Here is a 24,105-nt window from a genome sequence, read left to right as displayed (position 1 = left end):
ACGAGTTAATAATATTGAGAAGAGGCTCTTCCACTACAGGTAACACTTCTTTCAGTAGTTTAGTTGGTATAGGATCTAATAAACATGTTGTTGTTTTAGATGAAGTGATAAGTTTATTTAACTCTTTTTGTTCTATAGTTGTAAAGCACTGTAATTTGTTCTTGCGGGGTGATAATTGAAGCTGAATTATAAGGCGCGATTGAAGATTGAACGTTTACAATTGTGGTTCTGATGCTTTCTATTTTCTCATTGAAGAAGTTCATGAAATCATTACTACTGAACTGTAACGGGATATTTTGTTCGGGTTACGTCTGTTTATTTGTTAGTCTAGCCACGGTGCTAAATAAAAACCTTGGATTGTTTTGGTTGTTTTCTATTAGTTTGCGGAGGTGCTCAGCCCTGGCCGCTTTTAGGGCCTTTTTATAACGTGACATAATGTCTTTCCACGCGATTCTAAAGACCTCTAAATTAGTTTGTTTCCATTTACGCTCTAAAATACGGGTTTCTCTCTTTAAAACATGCGTAGTATTGTTATACCATGGTGCTTTATTTTTCTCTCTGACCTTTTTTCATTTAATAGGTGCAACCACATCCAATGTTCTAGAGAGAATGGTGCTCATAGTGCTAGTTAGTTCTTCTAGTTCATCTGTTTGTTTGGGTTCAGGCAGCAGCTGAGACAGATTAGATAAGCAATTTGAGAAATGATCTATGGTGGATGGGAGAATTGTTCTGCCTGGTCGATAACGCGGCGCTGAATGATATCTATATCGGTTGGCTCGGTTCCATGTGATATAATTAAACCGAGTGTATGATTAAGACGATGTGTTGGTCCGGTGACGTTTTGCTTGACCCCAAATGAATTTAATAAATCTGTAAACGCAGCTCCTAACGCATCATTTGGATTATCTACGTGTATGTTAAAATCTCCAACAATTAATGCTTTATCGACATTGACTAATAGGTCTGAGAGAAAATCTGCAAACTCTTTTAGGAAATCAGCGTAAGGCCTTGGCGGTCTATATACGGTAGCCAAGGCTAGAGATAATAGGGATGTTTTTCTAACATCTAAGAGCGTAACATTTAGTACAAGTACTTCAAATGAAATAAACGTATAACCCGTTTTCTGAGTAACATTTAGAATATCTTTATAAATGGTTGCACGACCAATCAGAAGGGGCTCATGCTTATAACAGTATCCAGGAGGAGTAGACTCATTAATACCGAAATAATCATTTGGTTTAAGCCAGGTTTCAGTAAGGCAAAGTACATCGAAGCTATTATCTGTGACTATTTCATTTACAATAACTGCCTTAGGTGTGAGTGATCTAATGTTTAGAAGACCTAGCTTTAGAAATTGTTTTTGTTTACCAATAGCAAAATTTTCTGTTTTAATAACAATTCGATTTTTCCTAGATCCTGCAGTAGATTTATTATTTGATCTCACTAAACGAGGAATAGACACGGTTTCTATGCAATGTTCTACACTAGTATTTATATCAGTTAAATTGGTGCAGCAGAGACTTTGATTTGGACTTTTGGTTACTAGTCAAAGGGTATTTAACATTTTGGAGATGTTATCTGACAGAAGATCCGCTCCGAATCTGCTTGGGTGTAAGCCATCAGCACGGAAAAGCCTAGGACGCTCCCAAAACAGATTCCAATTATTTACAAAGAGCAGTTTCTGCTCATTGCACCATGACATTAACCATTCATTTAGCGCAAATAATCTGCTGAACTTTTCATGCCCTAGTCGGTACGTGGGAAGCGGTCCTGACACAATGATCATTGTTTCAGGCGATGTGCTGCGTACCGTATCGATTAGATTCCTGAAGTCTTTCTTCAGAATCTCCGTCTGGCGCAGCCTGATGTCGTTCACTCCCGCGTGCAGGACCACAGTTCCGACGCGCTCGTCACCGTTCAGGATCTCGGGAACGCGAGCAGCGATTTCAGAAACACGAGCACCAGGAAAGCAGTGACTGTGCACCTTACTTTTACCTAACGTAGCGTGTACGTGCCGAACGATGGAATCGCCGATGATCACAGCATCGCGTTCTGTTTCGCGTAGAGGGGAGAAGCGGTTTTGTGTGGATAACTCGAAAACCGGGAGGGTCGGAGAAAGTCTTGGTCTAAACCTGACTCGCGTCTTCCGCTGCGGAACCACCCAGGCTTCGTGGTGGCGTGTTGGAGCCGGAGTGAACGAGACCATGGCTGATTGCGACCGATGCTGAGGAACGCACGGAGTAGACGAGGTCGGAGTCAGCGGGTTAGTAACGTTAAACACTGATTTGTGTGCATCGGCGCGTGATGTTTCAAGAGCCAAACACCGGTCTCTCAGCTCGGCCTGTCTCAATAAAAGGTCGTGGATCTGTTTCTCAACAGCTTCCAGCTCAGACTGCAGTGCGTGCAGCTCAAATGTGTCCTCACCTGCACCAAAAGGTAGACTAATTACATCTGATATATTCGCCATTTTAACAGATGGACAGTGAGTTAGCAACGAAGCTACCAGTGATGCTATCAATATTAATACTAATTTATGACTGAAGTCTTGGATATAATCCGTTTATTTTATTATTATTATTTTATTTTTTTTTATTTTTTTTGTGGTAGGGGTGTAGAGTAGACGCACGATAGGCGAAAAAAAGATGTTTGTTTGTAAGTGAGTGTGGAGAAGACGCGTTCAGCCGTGATCCACGGACGTACCTTTAAGAGTATCCAGCGTTGGATCACTAATAGGCTTGAGACGCGTCTGCTCAACAGTCCGCGTTGTAACTATGAGGTTTTTTAGGTTTTTTTTTAGTGGTAGAGGTGTAGAGTAGACGCACTATAGGCGAACAAAAAATAAATAAAATGTTTGTTTGTAAGTGAGTGTGGAGAAGACGCGTTCAGCCGTGATCCACGGACGTACCTTTAAGAGTATCCAGCGTTGGATCACTAATAGGCTTGAGACGCGTCTGCTCAACAGTCCGCGTTGTAACTATGAGGTTTGAGCAGTAGTGCTTCTCAGTGAGGAAAAGTAGAAAATGTTCGTTGTAAGCGAGTTTAAAGAGAAAAATCAAGAATTATAAATCAAATCGATAGAGCTCCAAAAACAACAACGCATTCAGACGCGACGCATGATAATAACAGGACAAAACATTACTCACCGTGTTTGTTGAGTGATTCTTACTCACCTGAGCTTTTATAAACTCAAAGGCGCGAGAGAAAATAAATAAATAAAAATAGCTGAGCGCACGGGTGGCGCGTTAACAGGCTAGCGAATTACTAGCGTGTTGTGCTAGTAGTAACGGAAGCTATGTCAGGTTAATCTGAGATGTTGGGTAAGCTGTATTTAGTTTTAGTATAAACAACTAGAAATTGTAGTAAATGATGGTTCAAAACAAGGAAATACGAGGCTAAGACAGAGCTTACAGCACCGAAGCAAACACACTCACAGCAGGCAGCGAGGCAGGAAGGCAGTCTCTAGCATCAGTTGCTAGCGTGCCTCTTGAGGCCAGGGGAGTGAGGTTTACATGCACAGCTCTTACTGGCCTACATTACAAGTGCATCTGGAACGCAGCCGTCTGCTGTTTCATTGAGCGATGTGAGCTAGGACAAGTAGAGAGAGAAAGCTTCAAATCTCCATGTGCTTGCTCCTTTAAGCCGGGCATACACGGTGTGATTTTTGCTGTCGTACGAGCTCTGGAGATTTCTATCGAGAGCAATCGCCTGGAAATCATTGATGCTCGTATGGTCGCGGCTCGCAGTGTTTGAGAGCAATTACGAGCTGAGCCGAGTACGTTACGAGCAACTCCCGACCTCCCGGTAATTTTCAAACATGTTTAAATAGTTTGACCAGTGAATAGGCTGTTCCCTATTGCCAAATCATACACAACCACGTCACATAGGCTAGATCTATGATTATTATTATAGCCCAGTAGTTGCTGTAACCCTACAGTATGCGCATGCACTGACACACACACACTGACACTGACATACATATATAGTCTACACTTTGTAGTGGTTTTGTTGAAAGCATAGCTGTGTTGTTCTCTGCTTTTGCACATTCGTCTTTTTATTCTTTTCTTTTTTCTATCCGAAACTATAGCAGCAACATTGATTGTAACATACATTGATAGCACAACATTGCTGTGCAGTACAGTCCCGCCGTGTACCAGCTGCTTTGACGCGATTATCGGGATAACTGACTCGTAACGTGTGCAATGGCTCACGACCTCCTGTGTGTCAGAACTCGCACAGTGTACGCCCTCCTTTACTCTTCCACTTCTGCACCTCATAGCTAGGTGACTAGAATGTGGCCTGATAGTCTCCCACAGTGAAAGCATTGTCCGAAGCTCATGATTGCTTAAGATCTTGAAGTGTGGAAATCCATATCCTTCCAACATGGCCTCCGCATGACAACCCCCCAAACAGGACAATGATGCACGTTCATTAAGGCAGACACTTCAGAAATGCCACCTTGTCACTCAAAAAGGGAATAATCAACTTAAAGGCGAGTGGCTAGACAAAAGGGGCTGAAACTATAGTGCACTGAAGATAAGAAAATCAGAGGTGATGGTGACAGGTTATGCAGCTCCTTATGGTTGGCAATTCAGCACCATCAGCCAATGAATTGGTGTGTTTCTATAGGGCTTACGATCATGTGACCACTGGTGTGTTCTCCATTGTGTCATTATGCAGTGTTCAGTGCATCTTAGTGACTGAAGAAACCAAAATCCAGACAGTAGCAAAGCGGTACCTGTATTTCATTTTCCTGTGGTTTGTTCTTTAGGTAACAATATCTGTGGACGGAATACTGACCACCACAGGATATACTCAAGAGGACTACGCTATGCTTGGCTCTGATGACTTTTTCTATGTTGGAGGAAGCCCTGGTACAGCCGACTTGCCTGGATCACCTGTTAGCAACAACTTTATGGGTTGTCTGAGGGAGGTAAAATACCTACTACAAGATATCAATGCAGATGAAGCTTTATAGAGCTTTATAGAAGCTTATGTTTCTGTTATGGTGATAGATTCATTCATTTTCAAGAGAGAAATAGCCTAAACTTTGTTTGCAGAACAAAACAGGTTCAAAGAGCCTTTAATTAACCAATAAATATTTTGTAAGCAATTGACCTTGTTAACTACAGTGCTCATTATGGATAGGGTTGAGCATGAATTCACTGTAGGAGGAGCACTGAAGTTCTCTTTAACATCTCCCACAGTAAATATCAACCCACTTTACAGTCAAGTCTAGTTTTAGTCTTTTACTTTTTGTCTTTTCTTATTTAAATAAAAGACTGCACTTTGGTTCACAAACCTCAACTCACATGTAAAGCAGATTACATTTAAATTTATTATTTTACATATATGGTGCTTTTTGGAGTTTGCTGTTTGCATTCATGGCATTGAAAGGTGAAAGCCACATTAATATTTTATTTTCTTATCTTATCATATTCTTTTTCTTATTTTTTTATCTTCTCCTTATTGATGTATACTATATACAACCAAGCAGATGAGCCCAGAATACAAACGCAACACACTAAATTACGTTAAAGGGATAGTTCACTTTGAAATTAAATTTTGGTATGTTTTAGCTTACCTCAAGGGCATCCAAGATGTAGGTGTCTTTTTTTCCGCAGTAGTTTCAATTTTGATATTTTTAGGTCAAACCGTTCTTGTCTGTCAGTCATATAATGCAGGTCGATGGTCACTATCTCAAAGAGCATGCACAGAGTCCAAATTAAAACAATTCTACATCGTCCAAATTAAACAATTCCCCATCGTAAGTACACATTGATGGCCTAAGACATGAAACGAGCGGTTTGTGTGAGAAAACGAACAGTATTTATATCGTTTTTGCCTCTTGTACACAGCCACGTCCAAGTGATCTGAGAGCGGGGGCGGGTATAGAAATATACAATAGAAGTCGCCTTGGCTACTGCAGTTCATTGGAACGAAACCGTAGCCAAGGCGACATCTAGTGTATATATCTATACCCGCCCGCGCTCTCAGATCACTTGGACGTGGCTGTGTACAAGAGGCAAAAACGATATAAATACTGTTCGTTTTCTCACACAAACCGCTCGTTTCGTGTCGTAGGCCATCAATGTGGACGATGGGGAATTGTTTTAATTTGGACTCTGTGCATGCTCTTTGAGACAGTGACCATCGACCTGCATTATATGACTGACAGACAAGAACGGTTTGACCTAAAAATATCAAAATTGAAACTACTGCGGAAAAAAAGACACCTACATCTTGGATGCCCTTGAGGTAAGCTAAAACATACCAAAATTTAATTTCAAAGTGAACTATCCCTTTAAAGCTTCTCTTTATGGGACAGTTAGATGGTTCTCTGTCTATATTCATATATCCTAAAGAGGAGGGCCTAAAGAAAATATGTTCGCTGATTGCATGTCTATAATGCATGCATGCATGTAATGTCATTGTATTGTTTTTTTATTTTAGCCCATTATGCCCGTATTCAAACACAATATTGTCAGTGAGTCAATTGTGGTTGAAAGACTACCACATAAAAAAATACAAGCTCACCATAATATCACGTTTTTCAAAAATAAATTCAATTCAATTCAATTCACATTTATTTGTATAGCACTTTTCACATTACATATCGTTTAAAAAGCTTCTTTACAGAAATTGCATGCGTCTACATTACAATTTAGAGTTATCTGTTATCAAAGGTGACGTGTTCAAGTTATGTATTTCAGAAATGTACATATACAAATCATAAAGTTAGCTGATAATGTATTAAGCTTAGCGATGTTTCCAAGGTGGAAGAAGGCTGTTTTTGTAATATATGAAATATGATTTTCGAAAGACAAGTTGCTGTCTAATATAACTCCCAGGTCTTCAACTGTAGAGAATAAAGTAACAGTACATCCTTCTAAATGCAAATTGTATTCTAAGAGATTCTGTGTACAGGTTTTTAGTCCAGTAAGTAATACCTCAGTCTTATCTGAATTTAATAGAAGACAATTACAGGTTATCCTATATTTTATATCTTTAACACAACTCTGTCAACTTGGATAATTTAGAGTTTTCATCTTGTTGTGATAAAATATATAACTGAGTATCATCGATATAACAGTGGAAACTAATTCCATGTTTTCTTATAATATTACCAAGTGGCAACATATATATTGAAATTAACAGAGGGCCTAATGCAGAGCCTTGCGGCACTCCATAATTTACTGATATTAACTTAGATTATTTTCCCCCTTTTAAATACAACCCCATTTCAAGAAAATATATTTTTTTAAAGCAATAAAATAAAAAATCTGTGATTTGTTAATTCTCTTGAACCTTTATTTAACTGACAAATGTACAAAGAAAATATTTCCAATGTTTTCACTGACCAACTTGATTTTATTTTGTAAACAAGTTTTGATTTTGATGGCTGCTACACACTCCAAAAAAAAAAAAAAAAAAATGGGACAGAGGCATGTTTACCACTGTGTCACATCACCTTTCCTTTTAATTACACTTTTTAAATGTTTGGGAATTGAGGAAACTAATTGTTGAAGTTTTGCAAGTGGAATATTTGCCCAATCTTGTCTGATACAAGACAGCTGCTCAACAGTCCGTGGTCATCACTGTCCAATTGTCTTTTTCATGATGGATCATACATGTTCAATGATAGACAGATCTGGACTGCAGGCCCTCAGGCACATTCCTTTTATGGTCCAGAGTGTCTAGAAACATTCAGTTTTAGCATGTGCAGAATGAGGCCTGGCCTTGTTTTGCTCCCAAGGAAAGATGTCTTCTTGATGGCAGTTTATGTCTCTGTAAAATCTAAATACATGCCTTCATGTCAGTGGTACCTTCACACAAATGCAAGTTACCCATGCCATTTGCACTGATGCCAAAGTCTGGTTGGTCCCTTTCGTCTTTGGGACTGAGAACTCGATGTCCATTTTTTTTTTCCAAAAACAAGCTTAAACATGGACTCATCTGACCACAGCACACCTTTCTACTGTCTTCTAGACCATCTGAACTCGCTGGCATCTCTGCATAGAACAGATGTATAGCTTTCTCCTTGCGTAACAGAGATTCAAGTGGCATTTCTTGATGCGGACTCAGACTGCGTTCAGTAAGAATGGTTTTCTAAAAGTACTCCTGCACATGTGGCTGTATTTAACAGAGTAGCATGATGGTTTCTCATGCAATGCCATCTGAGGGCTCAAAGGTCACGCACATTCAACTCTCACAAAAGGTCTCCTGCCTTGCCCAACACAGACTGAGATTTCTCTGGATTCCCTGAATCTTTTCACAATATTATGTATGGAAGATGGTGAAAGACATAAATTCTTTGCAATCTTGCATTGAGAAATGTGATTTTTGAATTGTTTGACAATTCTCTAATGATATTTGCCACAAAGTGATGAGCCATGACCCATCTTTGCTTACAAAGACTGAGAAGCTCTTTTACACACAAACACGATTCCCCAACTATTACCAGTTCCCCTGCTCATTGGGTTTTCACTGTTTCAAAACAGTTGCATAGTCTAACCTGAATAATCTTTTCACTTATATTTTGCCTCTGTTCCAACATTTTTGGAGTGTGACAACATTTTTTCATATTTACAAAATACAATTGTGTTGGTCAAATGGGTCTGTAATTTGAATCTAATTTTGGTTTGTTAATGAGAGGCTTAATAACTGCCAGCTTGAACGGTCTTGGGACATGACCTAGAGATAAAGAGTTAATAATATTGAGAAGAGTCTCTTCTGCTACAGATAACAACTCTTTCAGTAATTTAGTGCATATTGGATCTAATAAACGGTTTAGATGCAATGATAAGCGATAACTGAGGCTGAATCATAAAACGCTGTCAAAGGTTGTACATTTACAATTGTATTTCTGATGCTTTCGATTTTCTCAGTGATGAAATTCATAAAGTTATTGCTACTAAACTGTAATGGAATAATTTGTTCAGGTGTTATTTGTTAATCTAGCCACTGTACTAAACAAGAACCTCGGATTGTTTTAGTTATTTTCTATGAGTTTGTGGAGATGCTCGGCCGGGCTGCTATTAGAGCCTTTTTTTAATGGGAGTTTGTCTCTTGATAGCGTGGGTAGCACTGTTGCTCCATGGTGCGTTACTTTTCACTCTAACCTTTTTAAAATAAAATCACAGCTTTCCTTAATAAAAGCATGTCTGTTCCATCTTTTCCCAACAATTCTAAATGTGGCTATGGACTTACTTAATAATTACTTAATCATTACTTAATCATTACTTAATGATTTCATTTTAGTGAAAAAGACACGTGTCAATCTTCCACCCATTCATGTAAGGGTTCTACAAACATAGTTTAGATCAGAAGTTTCTCATATTATTTCTGTTCAACTGGCATTGTTATATATCTGTAGGTTGTATATAAAAATAATGACGTTCGGCTGGAGCTGTCCAGACTGGCTTTTAAAGGCGACCCCAAAATGAAGATCCATGGAGTTGTTTCCTTCAAGTGTGAGAATGTTGTCGCATTAGATCCCATCACGTTTGAGACACCGGAATCCTTCATCACACTTCTTAAATGGAACACTAAGAAGACCGGTTCTATTTCCTTTGACTTCCGCACCACTGAGCCCAATGGACTTCTGCTCTTTAACCATGGGAAACCTAAGCAACAGACCAAAGACACCAAGAGCCCTCTCACACTGAAGGTGGACTTCTTTGCCATTGAGATACTGGATGGCCTTTTGTACCTGCTTCTGGATATGGGATCAGGCACAACCAAGACACTGGCTGTCAACAAAAAAGTGAATGATGGGGAGTGGTATCATGTGGATTTCCGGAGGGATGGAAAATCAGGTAAGATTTTACTATAGAGCTTGTGTATGAGATCAGATGACTGCTTTCCCATTGTTAGTCAACTGTGGTCACATGTTCCATTGTTACGATGGTAGTTGAGTAATTTGTTTTTTCTTGAAACTACCGTTCCAACAACAATTAACAAACAGCATCACAAGCTTGTGGACAACACCTGTGGTTAGAAGCATGGTTTGTGGTTAGAAGCATGGTTTGTCGTTAGTCTCTGCTTCCTACATGCTATTGTCACAATCCCTGCACTGTCTTGTGTTTTGTAGGACTTTTATGTTAAAGTGAATTCTTAGTTCCCCATTGTTTCTGTGTTCACTTCCTGTGTTTGGTTCCTGTTTTGCCTTGTACCTTGTTTGTCACCATAGTTACCCTTATTAGTTCCCATGACATCAGTCACCAACACCTGTCCCTCGTTAGCCCCTTGTTAGCCTGTCTATTTAAACCTCTGTGCTTCAGTTGTGGTTTGTTGGTTGTTACTGCTGTTTGTGTATTTCTGTCGTTGTTCTCTTTGTGGATTTTACCTTTGTTCCTGGATTATTTTGTGTTTATGGTTTCCTATTAATACTTGTGCTTGCATCTGGATTCTCTCTCTGCCTCGTCCCTGCTTACACGTTACAGCTATACATGCTTAATATATGCTGAATATAATTAGTAGTCATTTCACTCATTTTTACTTTATATTTGTCAATAGGAAATTCCATTTATGAACTTCATGAAAAATGCTTTTAGAATGCAGACCATAAAAGCGTGAGAAAAAAAAAATACTGCTTAAAGGGATAGTTCGGCCCAAAATGATATTCAACCCATGATTTACTCACCCTCAAGCCGTTCGAGATGCATATGTCAATCTTTTTTCAGACAAACACATTTTCAGTTATTTTAGAAAATGTCTTAGATCTTTCAGTGGTTATAACGTGAAGCTATAGGGCTCACCTCCTTCAAGTCCCAAAATGTGCATGCATCCTTCGCAAAAGTAATCCATCCGGTTCCAGGGGGATAAACGAAGGCCGTCTGAGGGTAATCCGTGCGGTTTTGTCGTAAAAATATACATATTTAAAACTTTATAAATGAAAATAACTGGCTTCCGGTAGCGGTCGATGCGCGTTCACGGAGATGGATGCTGACGTAGCGTAGGAAGCGTCGTGACGTAGAACGAACGTGACAGCGCAGCCAGAGAGCAGAGCAAAACAAAACTCTACATTCGTTCTACGTCACGACGCTTCCTACGTATGGCGTCCTACGTGAGTAAATCATGGGTTGAATATCATTTTTGGCCGAACTATCCCTTTAAGCAGTATTTTTTTGCTATCCCTTATCCCGAACTATCCCTTTAAAAAGAAAAACATGGAAGTAAAATGTTAAAATGGTTTGAATAATCAGATTTTAAGTATAGTACAGTTCGGAGACAACCTTTCTTACTGTCTGAATGCACAGATTTGCACAGTGAAATTCAGCTCTTTCAGGCCTTGAATACTCTGCAGCATCACCCCACCTCAGTCAAATTTGGTTTACTGTCTGCAGCGAGCAAAGAGTATAGCGTTTTTAGAATACTCCCCTTTTGTCTCACCTAATTCTGCAATACAACACAACAGCTGAACAGCAGCTTGTTTTTGGTTTGCCTATTGTTAGCAAGTGCTCCTGGCCAAAATGCCTTGCGATATCATGCTGAAAATTTGATTTGACTCCCAGCTGTGTTTTCCACTCCATCCTGAGAGCTGGTAATTGCATAAACTGATTTGTTACCCTGGCCTCACACTCTGAGCGAGATAAGAGTGACACAGTGTTTTTTTTTTTTTTCATGAGTATTTAAATATTTGCAAGAATATTAAGAATAAAGATGTACTTACAGGAAGGTTCCCTTACCAGATAATATTCAACAATATTATGGATCTGCCTGCATTTACACCATTATATGAGAACTGAACTGAGCTGGACGATGACATCACTGTTCCCTTTCAAAACTTTTACTCATATTGCGTCTGCTAGACGCTATGGGGGAAAACTCCTTTTATTCAATAGCTTTTAATTCTATAATCGCAGTGCTACTGCACAGCCATTACAGTGCAGTGATCTGCGCGTGCTTATTGGCTGAGCAGTGGGAACTGCATGAACCTATGGCGATGCGGCGTATCGGCGCGAGCCAATCGGGGCGCATCCTGCCGAACCGAGTGCAGAGCCCGCCAAGGGGGAATCTGCCAGTATAAGCAGCTCGTCTCGCCATAGGATTCAGATTTTTTCTACTTGAGTGACGACCTTCATCTCTGGCTAAAAGAAGCCTTCTCACCGTTGGAAGAGCCCCAGCAGCGGATGGAGCTGAATCTTGCTCTGCATTTAAAGCAGACTACTGACTCGACACTGCTGCAGCTGTATCACCGTTCCCCTGTGGCTATTCCCCATGTGTCTCACTCTCCCTGCAGCAAGGGGATTTCCTATCAGATGAGACTCATAGAGCATATTCTTGTGTTGCTTGCCGGGCCAGCAAGCCGCGTTCAATGAAGACTGACGGTCTCATTGCGAGAGCACGAGTCTCCACTTGCTGCGTTCACGGACTGCTTTCTCTAAAGAAAGCGACTTCTCCTCTCGTTCTCCAACGTTCTCTTTCTCTCAATGGTGAGACGAAGAAACAATGGAGCCGCAGGGCTGATCGGACAGGACTAATGCCGGGGACACACTTAACGACTAGCTGAAACATTCTAACGCCGGTTTCACACCGCAAGCGACAGCGGCGCGGGAACAGCGCGTATTCTGCCCTGTTTAGGCATTTAGAGCAGCTCTTCGTTTGCTTCGGTGGCCGCACCAAGGGGCTTCCGGTCACAAAGCAGAGATTGTCCCGCTGGATAGTGGACGCCTTCGCATTGGCTTGCGCTTGATAGGTCTCCAATGCCCCATCGACATCAGAGCACACTCCACCAGAGGCATGGCCTTGTGTGGATGGCCGTGCTATGATGCTACACAACTTGGCGTTCATCGCTTAGGTCGAATTAACCTGAATCCTATGGCGAGACGAGCTGCTTATACTGGCAGATTCCCCCTTGGCAGGCTCTGCACTCGGTTCGGCAGGATGCACCCCGATTGGCTTGCGCAGATACGACGCATCACCATAGATTCATGCAATTCCCACTGCTCAGCCAATAAGTGTGCGCACATCACTGCACTGTTATGGCTGTGCAGTAGCACTGCGATTATAGAATTAAAGGCTTCAATAATCTGAGAAAAATAAGTTTTCCCCGTAGTGTCTAGCAGACGCATCACTCGTTCCCATTATCTCAGGGAACCGAGGTTACGTTATAACCGAGACGTTTTCTCCAGAGTGCCTGTATTAGGGTTGCCACCTATGTCTTATAAAAAACCTGGACATATCGATGACCTGACCGACCGCTTTGCTCACAAGTGAAAATGTCCATTAGACATTAGACCCACAAGACAAAATTGGCCTTTGTGCAGTAAGATTGAGCATAGTCGTGACTCGTGAATATTTTAAACATCTCAAGTATTCTCACTTATCTTACTTAACTTATAGCTTACCTGATTGCTTAGATACTGGTGCTTGTGCTTGCTTTTGCTTCCTCTTTGCTAAAGAAATAAGTAGAGGGATGACATTAGATTTGCATTTACCATACCTTAGCCACATCTATAGCCACTTTTATTTAGTATGTCTCAATCAGACATTGGAATAACAAAATCATACATAAATAGGCCTGAGCTTACCTAGTCTTCCATCTATACTTTGCGTTTCCCTTTGCTGCAGCTATCAGTGGTTTCTGTTCTTCAATGAATGTCTTGAATTCAGTGCATGACAATTTGAAATTCAATCTGACCTGAAGCTCAGACTTCACCATTGCAACTGACAGTCTGTTTCTTTTATCGGACCAAACATCCTCCATATGACTGAACACTCTTTCTGCATAGGCATTACTGACTGGTATGGAAAAAATAAAAGCAACTACTTTCAACAGCTCGGTGGATTCAGTTGCCTTGCTAAAAAAATAGGCCCACTTTCTGTCTGGGGTAAGGTCTGTTGGAATGGTGTGTAAGACCTCATTCAGAATGACTACATCACCATACAGCTTGTCTTCTTCAACATCCAGGGCCAGTTTTTCCACTAAAACTTCCAACTCTGACCACTGGAGTGATTGTCCTTCATGAAGGCTGAGACAGCCAATGTGTGCAAGAACCTGGTCATTGAAGTCAAATTTATCCTCAAGATACAGCACTGCCTTCTCAAAAAATCTGTCCACCAGGCTCCTGAACTGTTCCTGTTGCTGGGGTAAAAGGCTCCTCAGTATTTGTTTTGCTTTGCTGCCATAGAATTTGTCTGTGCGCCTTGCGATCAGCTGACTGCGCAATCGGTTCATCACAGAGTAAACGTCAATCACAGTAGCACTGTCACTCTTGAGCACCCTAATAGATGAATCAAATTCTTGCATCACATTGTGCATGAATGCAAGGATACATTCAGCTACAGTACAGTCTACATTTTCTGCATCACTTGTACCACACACAAATGTCCAGATGATACTTGGGCAGTCCTCCTTTCCCAGGGATACAAAATAAGACTTTAAAGCTGGCCAACACTCTAAAATCCTCTGTATCGCTGGCAGCAAAGACAGCCAGCGTGTGGGGACATGCCTCAGAATCTCCCTGTATTTTGTATTAGTAAATTCACAGAAGTCCTTAAGCAATTCCACTTTTTTAGCAGAACAACTGAATTCACTATACACCTTCAGCACAAAGGCCTCCACGTCACACCCTCCAGCACTAAAGACACGTTTAGCTGCTTTGACAGTGTTGTTTATGATGTGACACTTGCAATTGCCCTTCACAATTTGTGGGTTAGCTTCTCTGAGTTTCTGAAAAACTGAGTTGTGCCGACCATAATTAACTGATGCGTTATCTGCACCATAGGCACTGATCTGGCTGACTGAAAGTCCATTGTTCTCAGTAATAGACACTATTTGTTTGAATATGGCTTCACTAGATTCGTTGGAGTCGTCGTAAAAGTCTAACAATCCATACTTCACACCCTCGGATGCACAGAAATACTGGACTGTGTAGGGAAACAATTTTGTGTGACCAGAATTGGATGCATCAGAACATACTGCAAAATAGTGCGCTTTCTGCAACTCTGCTGCTAATCTTTGCTGACTAAATGGTGCCAACACATTTTCCACCAAGGCCTCACATTTAGTTCTGCCACAAGACATTTTAGTTGCAATATCAGAGTCACTGAATATTTTTGCACTGACCTTGTTCCCACAGTCAGTTGACAGGTAGCTATGGCCATGTCGCACACCGTGATAGGTAGCTGTTAATTCGGCGACAGTAATTTTGTCCTCTGAGCTTTTTGTAATCATGAATGATGAAATTGCCTTTGTTTGTCTGGTTACTTGAACGCGACTCTGATGTTTCTTCGTTTTAGCATGGTCATCCAAAGCAGTTTTGCCTTCATGTTTAACCAGAATTTTAACTGAGCATACGGAGCAAGTAGCATATAGTGGATCGCCTGGTGTTTGCTTTAGCCATGTGGAGTATTTGTCATTTTTCATCCAGTCATTATTAAAGTAGGTCGAACGTTTCATTTTCTTTTTTACTGGCCTGTCAGTCTTTGTTGACACACTGTCATCTTCGTCCTCCGTCTCGCCACCCATGTTAACAACTTCACTGCTTCAATTTGCCGCCTGTAGTAACTGGCTAGCTGCCAAGACAGACGCGCTAGATGACGTAGCCTACGTCACACGACACACCCGCCCCAGAGCCAATGATAGCGCATTCTACACACAAGAGACACCCTATGAGAGACACCGACCACTCTGTGCACAATGCATAGGCTTCAAGTGAGAAAATAGTAAATTGAACCTACATATTCACGTAGCCGTTCGAAAACCGGGACATTCAGTGTCCCGGGAGAGTGGATACATTTCCCGGGACAGGTTATTAAAAAGAAGGACAATCCCGGTAAAACCGGGACAGGTGGCAACCCTAGCCTGTATAGATAAGTTAACTAAACGAATATCTTTTTTTACAACAGAAATGAACCATCACTGAACTTACTTAAGCTGGACAATGACACTATTTTCTTCTAGATCTGCTGTACAGCCAAAACAAACTTTGTTGCATTATTTTCCTGTTATCACTATAAAGCTGATTTGAAACAATCTGTATTGTAAAAAATGCTATATAAATAAAAGATGACTTGACTTGACTTGTCTTACTAAAGCTCTACATAAGAGGATTTTCTTTGCACAGTCTCACATTTTTCTCTGGCTTTGTTGAATTGCAGGTACTATCTCTATCAACGCAATTCGCACACCATACCAAGCACCAGGAGACAGTGAGATTCTTGACCTGGATGATAACCTGTATCTAGGAGGACTGCCTGAAAATAAAGCTGATATGGTGTTTCCCACTGAGGTGTGGACCGCTCTGCTCAATTATGGTTATGTAGGCTGCATTCGTGACCTATTCATCAATGGTCAGAGCAAAGATATCCGCCGCTTAGCTGAGGTGCAGAAAGCAGCAGGCGTAAAGCCCTCCTGCAGTAAAGAGGCACCCAAGCAGTGTCTCAGTAACCCCTGCCAAAACAATGGAATCTGCAGGGAAGGATGGAACCGTTATGTGTGTGACTGCTCTGGGACGGGCTATCTTGGTCGCTCCTGTGAGAGAGGTGAGGCTGGTGCTTGTTTTAAATGCTTAATACTTATTATTTCTTATTATATATTGAAGAAACTTAGTATTGTAATATTATTTCATTAGATGGAGATTTCTTGTTACATTTTCTTATTTTTTCATAAGTGTTCATTCTATCAGAGTTTGTCTTCGGTTTCCTTTTCCAACATTTTTTTTTTATTGATATGCAGTTGGTATTCCATCCTTAATTAAATTACACATTTTCAACATTTGTCGATTGGAACCACTTATCTGTAATAATATATATTTGCGATGATGTCCTAGTCAGTATCCGATCACTTTGGTTGGTCATGTTTATTAGGTTAAGGAAGTTGTGTGTTCCTGTCAAGTTTTTGATTTTCCATTTCCGGATCTGGACATCCATTCTCCGAACACTTTTATCTCTCTTGTGTCATTGAAGCCACTATGCCTATGGGATAAAATTAGTCTCAATTAGAACGGCTTCCACTTTGATTTCAAATCCTGTCTTAAATCCTGGCTTTTAATGTGTAGTTCTGTCTGGTTCTTATTTGGTGATTTTATCTGTATGTTGCTTATTTATCATGTACCCTTATGCTTTTATTGTACAGCACTTTGGTCGGCCTGTGGATGTTTTTAAATGTGCTTTAGAAATAAACTGAAATTGAACTTGATTAACAAATGCATGCACAATTATCCATGAACGTGATAAATGTTGCAAGTGTACCTGTCATGGGTGGTTGTAGTAAATCCCATGACACAGGATAATGTTTTTAAAAAAGTTTTTAATAAATCCAAAATCCAACAAAGAACACGTAGTAGATCACAGCTTAGCACAACCACGTAAAACATAGACGACACCGAACACTGAACAAATGGAACTAAGTTAGGCTTAAAGGAACACGCCAACTTTAACTTCATCTATTCTATGTCTCAGGGTAAGACGAGTTTGATAAAACATCAGACAAACGTCTCAAAATCCAATTGAATCAACTCAGAAAAAACATGAATTTTTCCGGGCATTCCACTTGATCCACAAATGCACATATTCCTTGATGCATGCAATTAGAACCAATACAAGAGAAAAAAGAAACATTTGTATTCATGAACGTGTCTGTTTTTACAAATCGCTGCACATTAATTAAATATTGAATTTCGCTGACACAAGTTGAAAGGCATTTGGTTGTGGGTGGTAAGATTTGTTTGCTACATTAATCAATTTCATGGAATTGATAAGACTAATCTTATCCCGTACTGTGCCACCATGTACTGTACACTGTCCTAGGAAATCTGAAATTATCTGATCATCTGATTTCAGCACATAAACATTACCCATCCAATCACTGTTACATTGATACATTTTTAAGATCATAAGTTGCATCTGTTAACATTAGTTAAAGGAGAACTCGGTAACTCTAGCGAACTCTAGTCACTTCTTCGCTGATTTTCCCTTTTGTTGTCGCATGTTTTCCCCACGAGCTCCCCCTACAGCTGTGGGGGGGCGTATATTTCACAACACAGTCGTAAAAAACTCACTTGCGGCGGCCTCCTCCCCCTCTCTACCGCTTCTCATGTGCGTTTGTTTTGATCGGAGCAAGCCAACTGTATCGCGTGGAGCTATGTCTACCGAGGTGGGTAATCTGGTAATACATCATACATGCGTGAGTGTTTATGTCGAATTGCCGTAAAGCAATTTGTGTTTCGCGCTCGTTCTCGTTCTAGTTCTCGCTTCTCACGAGACTTCCAATTTCTAACTTGCCGGGACGGTAGTGTTGCAAGTTGCAAGGTTGGTTTTCCGCCTGGGAACGCTGGGGGGAGCGGGGAAAGTCACCAATATCACCAGAACAGGTTGTTTAACCATCCAAATGATTTCTAGACAGTTTTATTAAGTTAAAAAAGTTACCAAGTTCTCCTTTAAAGCACTGTGAACTATCATGAGCATGAACATATCCAACACATTTTTCAGGGGTGTCCAACCCTTTTCCACAGATCACTCTGCATGTCAATAGTCTGCATGCAGAATTTTCGCTTCCATTGTGGACAGATCAATTATTTGTCTTTTTTTTATCTGAAAAAAAGCTATTATTTTTGGTTTTATATTAAGGGAAAAAACTATTTGTGGTCAATGACATTACAGTACCTCTTTGCCTCTCATCCACAGATTCCACCATCCTCAGTTACGATGGCAGTAAGTTCATGAAGGTCCAGTTATCTGTAGCTATGCATACAGAGGCTGAAGATGTGTCACTACGGTTCCGATCCCAGCGGGCATACGGCGTTCTCATGGCAACCACTTCTCGAGACTCTACAGACACACTGCGTCTGGAGCTGGAGACAAGTCGTGTCCGACTCACAGTTAATCTAGGTATCAATGCTGTACGCATCCTATCACACGCATCCTGTGACCAAATACACACAAACTTAACCAGAACTTGTCTTTCATTTTTCTCTGTGCTTTCATGCACACACGACTTGCAGCATCACACACACACACTGTTGTTGTTAAGGTGGACATGAAGAACCCTTCAATGCTGAGAGTCTGCAGCTCTCCATACACACTCAAACACCTCAGCTGTGCTCTGTGTTAAAGGAGAATGCTCTGTGTTGGATAGCAGCCCTCTTTGTTGCCTTTCCTATCAGAAAACCACCCGTTTCTCAGAGCAGTGCCCTTTCAGAATTTCAAGATATATAGAGATCAGAGATCATTCCTCCATACAGAATCTCTCCAGATCCTTCAAATTCCCAAGTCTATGTTAATGCACTCTCCTCTTCAGTTTTCTATAGGATTCAGGTCAATGATAAAGCAATGATTTATAGTAAAAAAAAAAAATTTTTATTATATATACACACATATTGTGTCACTTCAGAAGACATTGATTCGTCCACTGGGGGTCATATGGATTACCGTCATGATCGCTGTGTTTGGTTATTCAAGCCCCAAATATATTCCCCTTCATATTAAGATTTTTTAGCACACCAGTGTGACTAGAAACATAAAATTGTCCAGCAATGACTTCTTGTTTCACAGGAGTATAAATATGAGGAAACACAAAGGCCACATTCCCTCAGTCACCCATCACAATGAGTACAACCAAAGAATATAGTTTATCAGCAATCCTCAGCTCAGCAAAAGATTGCTGAGCTTCACAAAAAAGTGGCTGTGAGAAAATAGCTAAAGGATTGAAAATTCCCATTTCATTATCAGGGCAATAAAGATGTTACAAGTCTGCCTGGAATAGGATGTGTGTCTATATTGTCTTAATGCACGGCAAGGAGGAGACTTTGAGTGGCCAAAGACTCTCCAAGGATCACAGCTGGAGAATTGCAGAAAAATAGATGAGTCTTGGGGTCAATAGCACCTAAATCACCACATGTTGTTTGGGAGGGAAGAAAAATCATCTGCTCTCATCCCAAAAACAAACTCCAGCATATTCAGTTAGACACTACTGGAACTTCAAATGGGACTGGTTTCTGTGGTCAGATTAAACTAAACATAGAGCTTTTCGGCAGCAAAAACTCAAGGTGGGTTTGGTACAAATAGGGAGAAAAAAGTAGCCCATGTGCGTGATTATATTTACTGCTGGATTCTTTTATTTACTGCTGGGTCTATTTTTCTGCTGGAGGTCCTGGACATCTTGTTCAGATACATGGCATCATGGATTCTATTAAAGACCAACAGATAAATAAAGGGCCATGGTTGGATCTTCAATCAGGATAATTATCCAAAACAAATATCAAAACACAAAAATGAACACAATCAACACAAAAATGGGTCACTGAGCACAAAATGAAGCTTCTGCCATGTCCACCCTAGTCCCATGACCTGAACCATAATGAAAACTGAAGAGGACTTGGACTTAGGAATATGAAGGATCGGGAGAGATTCTGTATAGAGGAATTGTCTCTGATCTCTTGTCAGGTGTTCATCAGGACTGTTATCCAGGCAAAAGGAGGTTTAACAATGGATTAACAATGCAGATTAATTTTCAAAGGCTTCTTTGTTCATATTTACCAAGGGTACCAATAATTCTGACCAGGACTGTACATAGGGGATGGCATTAGGGTGAGTAAATGATGAGTAAATGAGTATTCTAAATTTGGGTGAACTATCCCTGATATATAGACTGAGTCTACAGTTCACCTGGCTGACTGTCTCAGTGAATTGAGTTTGAGTATTAAATGAAATGTTTTACTGTGTCAGTTTAGTAAGAGCATTTCCTCACATGATGAGCCAGCTCTGGTCTTTGACTGTGTGCGGCCACTTCTCTGCTGAGGTTGATGGGACACTATAGGCTGAGACCCGTTTCTGGTAAACTTGGATGAAATATCTCAATAAATCTGTACCTAAAAACTGACATACTGATTTCAATGGAAACTTGTTGAGAAACATTCCTCCCTACTTTTTATTCAGGGAATTCAGTAAACATTAAAGCAATCTCTATTTCAGTCCAAAAAAGTTCAACTACAACTAATTCATCAACTGCCTGCAATAAAACTTACTGTTTTTAGCACTGGCAAGTTTACCATCCAGTTGTCACAGCCTGACCAATGGTATGATGCTCTATAGAACATGCATAATAATATTATGTACTATGCATATAATATTATGCTAAATCACTTGGAACTTTCCATGAATATGGTGCACTAGGATGCAATAAACAAGAAAGGGACAGACCACTCTTCAACTATTTTATATTGAAGCAACAGGAAAATCCTGGCTTCAAGGTGACCCCCTGGCCCAATATAAATGTATCTGACATGAAAAAGAAGATATTAAATATTTATTCACTTATCCAAGGTGACTTATAAATAAACCATAATGTACAACAGCAGTTCCCTATCTGTTTGTCACATTAAATGTTATGTCGATGACTGACAAATGGGGTGTCACCTGGGAGCCCCAATCATCTCTGAGTAGTAGAAAAATGGCCAATGGAACTGGCGAGTGAGATTTGCATGCCGAGCCACTCCCCTGTACATACAGGTATATAAGCAGACCGGCAGGTCGCTGATTCAGATTTTACTTCGGAGCCAAGTGGTTGCGAACAGCGATCACTCTTTCCAGTCACCAAAGCAGCATTCAAGAAAAAGAGTATGCAACAGAGTAGATCTCTCATGCCGATGAAAGGGCACATTCAGCGGGTTTCTCCATTCACACAAAAGCACAAAAGAGCAGATTTCCCTTAAAACAGCAAGCACGGGCAGCGAACATCTTTTTAAAGATGCCTATTAGGCTGAGAGCATGCTGAGACGGCATTCGTGGATGGTTCATATCCTCTCTGCGAGAACATGATCCTGTCGACACTGCGGTCGCGACTCTCTTACCTTGTGAAGGCTAAAGTCTACTCTTACCCCTTTTCCACCAACAAGAACCGGGTGCTGGTTCAGAGCTAGAGCTATTGCCAGTTCGGAGTTGGTTCGACTGACGAGCTTACTAAGAACCGGTTTGCGTTTCCACCGGCCAGAGAGCCACAACAGAGCTATATCTTACGTCACTGCATACGTATCATGTTGCCCAGCAACGCTAGTGCGGCAGCGCCAAACACAAACACACCAGACTTGTTCGAGATGCATCAGCTTCTCGCAAAACGATCAGCACATGAAATCAAAGCACTGCGAAAGCGATCAAAAAGCACAAGGAGTCGTATGATCTCCAAACACTCCCGCAGCTCTGATCGGTCCACGCTGCTCCGATGCATCTCGAACAAGGCATCAACAATAATAGACGTTGCGTTTCTATGGATGCTCATGGGTTTGCGAAAATAAATCGGCATCCAAACACGGCGAATCCAACGCGTTCGTGCAGCTCGCCGTAACTTACATAGACGGATATTATAATCGAGCTGCTATTAGCTCGACTAGCTGCTATTTAAATATGGCGGTCACAAGTTTCTCTTCAGTCTTGTTGGCCACGGTAACCCCGCCCCCAGCCTCTGACGCAAGCGGTTCTTTCTTGGCTCCGTTCTAGACCCTGCAATGATTTGGTGCTACTTAAGAACCAGTTTTACTGGTTCGGAGCTGGTGCTTTGGCGGTGAGAAAACAAAGAACCGATTTGAAACTAGGCTCTGGCTCCGAACCAGCACCAGTTCTGCCTTGGTGGAAAAGGGGTATCTGATGTTACCCAGCCTGTTGCCTCTGCACAAATCAGATCCGCGAGTATGGTGAACACTCTGGGAGACCTGAGGGTTACAGTCATCCCTTTTCCACCAAGGCAGTGCTGGTGCCGGTTCGGAGCCGGAGCCAGAGCATACTCGCGAACCAGTTCTTTGTGTTTCGACAGCCAAAGAACCGGTTCTCGGCCAGGAAAATTGGTTCCAAAGCGGCACCAACTCTTTGCTGGACTAGAACCGTTCTTTTACCACGTCATGCTTACGACGGGGGCTGGGGGCGGGGTTATTGTCGAACTTCTTCTCGAACGTAACCTCCGTCTATAGTAATCCAGAAGCTTCTGACCCCAATATAGGATCGCAAAGCCAGGAGAAACATTTGCAGAAAGACGATGTAGTCCGCCATTGTAATTGTTATGCTTGAAGTTTTGCGAAAACTAAGACGTATGGCAACATACACAGTGACGTAACGCCGTCGTTCGCTGGGCTCTCTAGTCAGTGGAAAAACAAACAGGTTCTGAGAAGGTTTGCAAGTTGAACCAACTTTGAACCAGCACCAGTTCCGAACCAGTTCTTTTTTGGTGGAAAAGGGGTAAGAGAGAGTGCTTCCGCTGGGCCAATCCCCACCGACCTCCCGCTCCTCTAGCGTGTCATGTGCCGTCGAGCTGCCGGGTGATGCCGCGGATCCTTCTCACAAGGGACCCAGTATGTTATTCGACACTCTGGGTGAGGATCAGATGTCGATAGCAGCGTTGGAGAGTGGGCTCTGGAGAGGAAGATGATGTTGAACTCACCCAGACATAATATTTTGTGCCCTATTTGTGGAAAGTCCCAATTAAAAAAATTAAAAGGGAAATATTCCCATTCAGAGGTATTGTTCGGACAATGTTTCCAGTTAGAGTTCAATGTCACTGGAGTATATTTGGGTGAATGGCATGCGTGAGCATCAGGGTCATTGGTGTTCTTGTGTGTCTGTCCCCAGAGAAGTGGGTTATGTGCTTCTATGTCTGCAGATGTTACTTTGAAGGCAGAATTTACATGTCCTTTATTCTTCCCTATCTAGACTGTGAGAGGATAAACTGTACCACAAGTAAGTTACACTTTCTCTTCTTTCATAGCTTCCATTTACCATAGAATATTTTTTTAACCTGTGCAATGGGAGATTACAGTGAAAGATTGTTTCGCTTAATGTTTGACTTACTAATGCTTGACATGACAAATTAAATGACTTTTGTTTAGAACATCTATTATTGTGCACTATCTTTAACTTGTTCCCACCAGTGTTATGATCAAAACACAAGTAGAATAGATGGAGTCCATCAACATCCCCAAAGCCTCACAGTCGTTTCCTCTTCATGGGTTCAACATTTCATTCTGTAACATTAGTCAGTTTTGATTTCGTATTTTCTAACATGTGCGTCAGCAATACTTCTATCATTGTTTCTGCTGCTTCTTCGCCTGTGTTTTGATCCAGAGAGTCTGTACTCTTTTAAAAGATGCGTAATAGCGCTACCTACCATATAACAGT

The 24,105-nt window shown here is 41.2% G+C and overlaps 1 protein-coding gene across 9 annotated transcripts in view; it reads left to right on the top strand.

The window, feature by feature from the left end:
* The window catches only part of LOC309486437 (neurexin-1a-like), a 174,389-nt gene that overhangs the window by 75,346 nt on the left and 74,938 nt on the right, over nucleotides 1–24,105 (top strand). For all 9 annotated transcript variants that reach the window (XM_082153742.1, XM_082153745.1, XM_082153747.1 and 6 more), the window contains 5 exons: nucleotides 4,769–4,930; nucleotides 9,374–9,815; nucleotides 16,105–16,488; nucleotides 18,631–18,834; nucleotides 23,641–23,667. In XM_082153742.1, coding sequence (XP_082009868.1) covers nucleotides 4,769–4,930; nucleotides 9,374–9,815; nucleotides 16,105–16,488; nucleotides 18,631–18,834; nucleotides 23,641–23,667 — 1,219 coding nt within the window. The remainder of the gene's footprint in view (nucleotides 1–4,768; nucleotides 4,931–9,373; nucleotides 9,816–16,104; nucleotides 16,489–18,630; nucleotides 18,835–23,640; nucleotides 23,668–24,105) is intronic.

This window comes from Leuciscus leuciscus, assembly GCF_965113295.1.
Source record: "Leuciscus leuciscus genome assembly, chromosome: 22".
In the NCBI taxonomy this organism is placed as follows: domain Eukaryota; kingdom Metazoa; phylum Chordata; class Actinopteri; order Cypriniformes; family Leuciscidae; genus Leuciscus; species Leuciscus leuciscus.
Note: the sequence above shows the minus strand (reverse complement) of the source record. Positions and strands in the feature narration are given on the sequence as shown.